At 34.5% G+C, this 7,341-nt stretch overlaps 2 protein-coding genes across 4 annotated transcripts; one reads left to right on the top strand and one right to left on the bottom strand.

The window, feature by feature from the left end:
* Window positions 1–218: 218 nt before the first annotated feature.
* On the top strand, window positions 219–3,447 carry LOC112776786 (beta-carotene isomerase D27, chloroplastic). Its single transcript, XM_025821024.3, has 8 exons — window positions 219–881; window positions 1,011–1,109; window positions 1,583–1,687; window positions 2,096–2,195; window positions 2,331–2,422; window positions 2,752–2,832; window positions 2,948–3,016; window positions 3,108–3,447. Exons 1-8 carry the CDS (start codon window positions 756–758, stop codon window positions 3,243–3,245), a joined length of 810 nt encoding a protein of 269 aa, XP_025676809.1. The 5' UTR covers window positions 219–755; the 3' UTR covers window positions 3,246–3,447.
* A 138-nt stretch (window positions 3,448–3,585) lies between these two features.
* On the bottom strand, window positions 3,586–6,090 carry LOC112776787 (signal recognition particle 14 kDa protein). Of its 3 annotated transcripts, XM_025821026.3 has the most exons (5): window positions 5,955–6,078; window positions 5,472–5,565; window positions 5,244–5,353; window positions 4,013–4,169; window positions 3,586–3,927 (listed from the first exon to the last, which is right to left on the bottom strand). In XM_025821026.3, exons 1-4 carry the CDS (start codon window positions 5,955–5,957, stop codon window positions 4,014–4,016), a joined length of 363 nt encoding a protein of 120 aa, XP_025676811.1. In that variant the 5' UTR covers window positions 5,958–6,078; the 3' UTR covers window positions 3,586–3,927; window position 4,013. The 3 variants fall into 3 exon arrangements, with proteins under 3 accessions (XP_025676811.1, XP_025676810.1, XP_025676812.1); XM_025821025.3 differs by having other exon boundaries at window positions 3,586–4,169; window positions 5,955–6,090; XM_025821027.3 differs by having other exon boundaries at window positions 3,586–4,169; window positions 5,468–5,565; window positions 5,955–6,087.
* Window positions 6,091–7,341: the final 1,251 nt, after the last annotated feature.

Genomic DNA, 7,341 nt, shown 5'->3' with positions numbered 1-7,341 from the left:
ATAGGTACTCTAACATTGTCTAACTCTAGCAACTCTATGAGAATAAAAGAGAGGATCAGAAACTTAGAAAGGGCATAGAGAAAAAGAAGATCCATGTCAGCAAAAAAGAGCAAAATTAATTTCCATAACCTCAAAACGGGGATTTCGATAGAAAAAGAGGCTTGATGAATATAATGGATGCAGAGAGAAATAAATAGGGAGAGAAGATCCAGCCACTCGAGGTTTCAAAGATCGACAACGAGACAAAATTAGGTTTTCAAACATCAACTCAAAAATTCTGACGGAAAGAGAGGCTCAATGAATATAATGGATATATAAAGAATATAAAATCTCGATTAATGTTTGTAGAAGAATAAATAATAAAAAAATAATTAATTCTAAATTTTTATTTTCAAATAATATATAAAAAACTATTTTATAAAATAACCACTCACATAAAATAAAATTATTAAATAATTTAATATATTTAAATCGATTATTTAATATAATATATATCAACGTCTTAAATATTATTTTTACATATTTTCATCTAAATAATCATTATTTTATAAATACAATTAGAGTTTTTGTTTTTTAAATTACACAAAAATCGTAAAAAAATTCTTTTTTAAGCGAGACCAATAAACCGAAACTCTCAGCCGATGCCCACTTACCCAGTTGCACTTACACCCCATCAACATAAACTGGTAAACTAAAAAAAAAAAGTAGAGAGTTAAATTCAGTTTAGACAGTTGTTACGTAAGTCTTGCAGAGAAATGAAAGCGTTAGGCCTTGTTGGTGCTCGTGCTCCAACGGGGTTTACAACTTCTTTCCACGAACCTAAGCAGAAGCGTCTTCGGAACAATCCGTTTTGCGTTTCTTGCTCTTCTTCGTCCAAAACGGTGCGCATCTTCCTTTAATTTCTTCACTTTTCTTCTCTTGCTCCCAAATTCGCTTTGGAAATCTATCTTTCAGAGCCTCTGTGCAGTGCACGATAACCTAAGAGTGTGAATTAATTGAATTGAATTCAGGTACAAGAACAAGCTAAAACTGTTGTTCTAAAATCTGAATACAAGCCCGGAGTGTTTGATGATTTTTTCCTCAATTTGTTCCGCAACAAATTGGTACAGGTAATGAACTTTTTTTCTCATTTGAGTTTACTTTTGATACCCGTAAAGCAGTGTATAATCACGTTCATTCTTTTGGATGAATATTCTTTTTATTAATATGGAAGGGAGTTATTTTTATTAATGTAATATTATATAATTAAATATACTTATAAAACTATTTTACTGTATATCAAAATTAAATTCTTTGTTAATTAGTGACATTGGTTGAGATAATGCATAATTAGTTAACTGCCAGCGTTAAGTCCTAATTGATTTAGGACACTTATTTAATTACACTGAAGTTTTAATCATGTTACCTTACCTTACTGTGATAATTAGTTAATTACAGTTGAACTAGAGATGTTCAGAGATTTACAATTAGTAAATTCAGAGAATTTCAGGAACTAAATTAGATATTACCTCAAAATTCATTTTTTTAAATTGTTGCATCATAGATCTATACGTGGTAAACTGTTTTGTACCGATTGTAATAGGAGGTGGGATGGGACTCACAGAAACCTGGATATGATGGGCTTATCGAAGTTGTGAACCGTCTAATGAAGATGGGTAAAACAAATTCTGATACCATAGAAGCAGCGGTACTTTCTGTTTTCTTTTTTGTTTTTGTTTTTGTTTTTGTTTTTTTTTTCATGTTGTCCACCAGTCATCCTTTTGGAATTAACCTAAGCATTCATCTCTTTCCTAACGCAATAAAAGGTTTGACTGCAATTTTTTGAAATTATTTTATATTATAAACTGACCAAATAAGAATTTATCATTTCCAAGATAGTGATTGCCATTGCCCAAGATTATAACTTGTAAGAATAAAATTCCATTACTGTGTTTACCAAAAAAGTTTAGCAAGTGCCTTATAAGGCATTAATCCTTATATTTATATGCATAACATAGGTTGTCAAATTTATACTAATTCACGCAAATCTATGTTCTTATAAATTCTGGATTGTCATGTCCGCTGGTTAGCTTTTGTGACTTGTGACTTGTGACAGGTACGAGTATTAAGGGCTCTGTTCCCTCCATTCCTTTTGGAGCTCTATAAAATCTTTATAGCTCCTTTGGGAAGGGGCAAAATTGCTGCTATGATGGTTGGTGAGTCTGATCAGATACCAACTCATTTTTTTTTCATATGAATCACCTTCCATTCTTTATTCATGCCTGATCTTCCCCTGAACATAATAGGCTAAGAAACTTGGTTAGATATCCTAAAATGTTTTGGGTTTGAAGCAAGGGTCACTGCACTGACTTGTCAATGGCTCATGGGCCCATGCAAAGTCAATTCCGTAGAGTTACCGGATGGAACCTTATGTAGTAGTGGGGTGATTACCTATACTTTTGCCTGTGCTTGATCTCTTTGGCTGTGCTTGGTAAGTTTCTTGGACAGAAATACATAGACACTGGCAGAGACAAAATATCTTTGTCCCAACTCTCCTTTTGTTTTGGTAAATAAAAAATTGGCAAATTTTGTCTCTGGTAAAAAGATATTTTACTTCGTTTTGTATCACTTTGTTTTCTAGAAATAGTTGTGTCTCTATTCTGTCCTAAGAAAGTTACCGAATCAGCCACCTTTGAGTTTTGTAAACTTGAAGCAATACTCTTTATAATCTTAGATGTGTTGTATAAGTGATGCATTTTCAAAATCTTGAAGGTGTTTGTGGAGAGATGTAAGTACTTGGAGGAAAGCAAGTGTGTTGGCATTTGCATTAACACTTGTAAGTTTCCAACTCAGGTTAGTGATACTTGAACATTCTCGCCCACATTTTGTTTTTCACATTAATCTTACGAGATAGAATTATTATGCCGCACTATTTCAATGATTTAGTCTGAGTCCTTTTTTGATCTAGACGTTCTTCAAGGATCATATGGGAGTTCCATTACTTATGGAACCCAATTTTGCTGATTACAGCTGTCAGGTAAGTATTGTATAATCTCTTCTTGGATCTCCATTTTATGAGATAAACCTTCCCATCATAAATTTCTTACCATGTCCAAATAAATTTGCAGTTCAAATTCGGAGTTCTTGCTTCACCGCATGAGGACGATAGTGTCTTGAAGGAGCCTTGCTTGGAAATATGTCCGAATGCAGCAAAACGAAGAACAGTTGCCCGAAATATAGATGTAACTACGTGCCCGAAGACATAACTTCTGGTCAGGGGCTTCCACAGCATTGATGTACATGGCTTCAAAATACCATGCACATTATTGCCCCAACTTGTCTTTGAGCAAGGAACTGCAGCTATGGATATTCTTGCTTCATAGTTGTAAATTACTTTTTAAGTACATATACAAAATTTAAGAAACATTCTTGCTCAACAACGAAAGTATGAAACCTTGATAGCATAAATCGCCTATACCTAAATTATTTAGGTCCGCACATGTATCACAATTTATCAATATGTGGCGTTCAATCATTTTGAAATCTAAAACAAATGCTTCCAATAATGGTGACAAAATCAAATATGATGGACAAGTCTCATACCTATGATGCAGCAACCTCAACCTCATTTCCAATTTTCTAAACCCAATCATGATTCAATGAGTTCAAGTGACATTAACTCTGAACAAGTTAAAAACATGCAATATAATGAAAAAAAGGAATATATCCTACAAATTCAATTTATAATCTCCAAGGATCTAACCAAAAAAAATTATGATCTCCAAGGGAATTGAAGGAAGATTCTAACCTATTGCCACCCGAAGGAACATCAGTCTCAAGAAAGAATATATATGTAACAAATCGCATACTTTAGACCCCAAAATTGCTTTAGAATGTATTCCTCTTTCCCTTCACTCCTCACTTTGCCCATGACCAAAACAAAAGGACCTGAGGGGCATAGCATCCTTCAGATAAAAATAAAGTCAGCAGAAAATGTTGTTTGTATAGAAGCTCAAGCAGCAAAGGTTGTTACTTTAAGATTTCTTAGGTCTCTTTGAAGTGCCTTCTCTCTTATCAGCCTCCGCAGATTTCTTCTTGTCCTTCCTTTCTCTCTTCTTCAATGCAGTCATGTGGGCCTTTAATATAGTTGCATAAGAAGCTTGAAAGCGCTGATGATCCTTTGTTCCAACCTTTCCAATTAATTACCAGAAATTTGGAATATCAGAAGTGGAAACAACATATATGCAAATTAAAATGTTGATAAAAAAAAGATGAAGAAAAGATAACTACTAAGTGACATCAACTTCAAAGATGTTTATCAAAAAGTTAGACTTCTAACTGCAATTCATCATCACTTAGATTTATACTCCTGTTTTGGTTCTAATGCTATTCCCACAGATCATGTTGTTATGGTCGTCAACTCGTCATCCATGCTTCGATCTAAATATTTGATACTATTAGATAGTATTCCCAGAGTGTATGAAACTCGGTCACTGAATTTTTACAGAGCAACGTGTTTCTCATTAATAAATCTGAATACTTGCATCAAAGAACTCCATCAATTACCCACCATCATTCCTCTGGACATCTACCACATGGAAACTCTTCTGAGGGCTGAGGTCGTGAGGTAATTCATTTAAGTGAAGTGCCAATAATGGCAATAATATAGCATGAAAGAAAAAAAAGAAAAAAAGGCTAACAATAGAAGAAAAATGTTTTGCAATCTAAAACTCAACAGAAAAACATTCCACACAAGCAAGAAATAATGCAATAAATAAAACAAGTTTCACAGCTAAGAAACTTTCCACCATAATCACACCTCCGCTTCATTTTCCCCGTCCAATAGAAAAACAAAGACCAGGTCATCTTTAAAAGAAATACAATGAAGACTGAAAGGAGGTCTTTGGCATATTTAGAACAAATCATACAGAATGGTTTCACATGAGTTGCAAAAAAATATACAATTGAATTTGTTTAGATCGATTTGTGATCTCTACTTTTTCTTTATTGAGAATTAGTTTGAGATTCTACTTCTATGTCATTCTCTCTTTCACTTTATATCTTGCTGGTGATTAATCTACTCTAACCAAGAGCACTCAATCATTATGAATGGGATCGAAGAATAACATGCCAGGGGATTAGAGGAGTTTTATGCCTATAACTACTCAAAGGATAATCTAAGTTTACACTACTTGAAACATGCATCGCCAAGCATGAACTGAGAAACCAAAATGACGAGTTCAGAATATACAAGAGATACGTACTGATGTAGAAATTGTCTTCTTCCCATTGGTGGCACGAATAAGGCATTTATAGTCAATCGCTTCACCAGCTGCGCCCATTTTATTCCTCACGGCTTTAGACTTCAAGGATGCTAAAGGCACACCAAGAACATGAAAAGGAGGCATAATGAACTAAATTCAGTTTGCAGAAATATAAAACCAAAAACATTTGATCAACCAAGAAGCCAACACTAACACACACATACACACATCGTTTAAGTGTAACCCAAACAGAGCCCGTCTCGGTGCTGCGCTCGAACATGATGGTGAGTTCATTGAGAAACGGATCTAGCTGTAGAAGAACCTAGTAAAAAAAAAATTCAAAATAGCAGGGGTTAGACTTCAAACAAAAAGATGTTAATTCTTGCAAAATATTGCATATTCATCAAGATAACATGCCGATTTTTCCAGCATATTCCGCATTCATTTTTTTTTTAAAATAATAACGATAACAAAAAATGAAGGGGAAAAAAATAGAATCGGTTTTCATGGTGAATCGTAACCAAAATTACAGGATTAGTCAAAGTAGATGATGAATTGTGTTATAGGGAATGCGAATGGTTAAGGGATCAATTGTATTTGTGAGACGATCTGAAACTAGTTTGAAATACGAAACTAACTTGTAGACTGGAATTCACCGGAGAGAGAGAGAGAGAGAGAGAGAGAGAGAGAGAGAGAGAGAGAGTAGGTTACCATGGTTGATGGCTTAGGGTTGCAGAATGCAGTGCAGGTGAGAGCTTCTGATGTGGGAGCTGAACATGCAGTAGTCGCGTATAAGGCTCTTCAGTTTAAGGGATGACAAGAACGACGATTAGTCAATTAGCTCAAAAGACAAAAGTAAAAATTTAAAATAATCCTGATAATTACCTCAAAAGACAATGAGATCCTTGACAAAAAAAATACTAATTTGGTCTCTGAAATAAAAAAAAAATACCAACCTGGTCTTTGAGATTTACTTTTATAGGACTAACTAGCTTCTGTGCCAAAAAAAATTAATATTTTTTTTGGACACAGGGGCTAATCAGTCCTAAAAAAAAGATTAGGGACTGGGTTGGGTATTTTTTTTTGGGCATCGTTGTCCTTTCGAGATAATTGTTAGGGGACGGATGAGATATTCACTCTAAAATAATACATTAATAACGATTTAAAAAAAAATTAAAATTTAGATTTCTAATCAATTAAATAATTATTAACAAATTTTGAAATTTAAAAAATTAGGATTAACATCTAAAGTCTAAACACATTTACAATGCGCACGGTTATTTTTAATCTCATCATAATTAAGTTTTTTACGTCCATGCCAGTTTCTCTCACATCCATGACCATTACTTACTGTTATTGTCGGAGACCGCCGGTGAGACGCAGAAGAACATCGCCGTTCCTTCCTGCCGCACCAACTTCTCCCCAAACCCTTTTCAGCGCCGCCGTTGTTCATCCCACCAACTCCCTTATCGGTGTTGATCTCTCTCTATCCGGACACCATCGTCGCCTCCGAACTCTTGTCACCGTCGCTCCTTCAACCACCAACCTCACTCATCACCAGCGTTGCTTCACCAGACATCCTTATTAACGTGTTTGGGGTTGTATACGCGGCGCCGCTACTGCTGCCTCGTGATTCGTGGGCGGCGCTGCTGCTGTCTCTTTGTCACTTTCTCTCCGTCGTTGTGGTTCTCCTCCTCTTCCTCCTTTTCCTCTTTCTCCTCTTCTTCCTTTTCTTCTTCTTTTTTTTCTTTTTTATTTTCATTTTGGTTTGGATTTATGTAGATACAATAAAATTTTTTAAATGTTCATTTTACTAACTATGTAGATGATTATTTTCATTCTAAAATGATGAGTTGATGGAGAAGAAGTTCGGCGAGGTTGAGACTGGCCGGTGAAGGAAGGGCCTACGGTGCAATTAAAATTCAAAATTTTAATTAATTAAATAATTATTAACAGATTTTAAAATTTAAAAAATCAGCAATTTAAAATTTAAAATTCCGAAATCAATACTAGCCACAGATAGTTATGATTTGAAAATGTAAGGTAAAAGATTTTTTTGTTACTTGATTTGGATGGTTGTTTTTTTTTTATTCTTTAG

Source organism: Arachis hypogaea, chromosome 19, assembly GCF_003086295.3.
Source record: "Arachis hypogaea cultivar Tifrunner chromosome 19, arahy.Tifrunner.gnm2.J5K5, whole genome shotgun sequence".
In the NCBI taxonomy this organism is placed as follows: domain Eukaryota; kingdom Viridiplantae; phylum Streptophyta; class Magnoliopsida; order Fabales; family Fabaceae; genus Arachis; species Arachis hypogaea.
The sequence above is the reverse complement of the archived record's forward strand: the minus strand, read 5'-3'. Positions and strand labels throughout refer to the sequence as shown.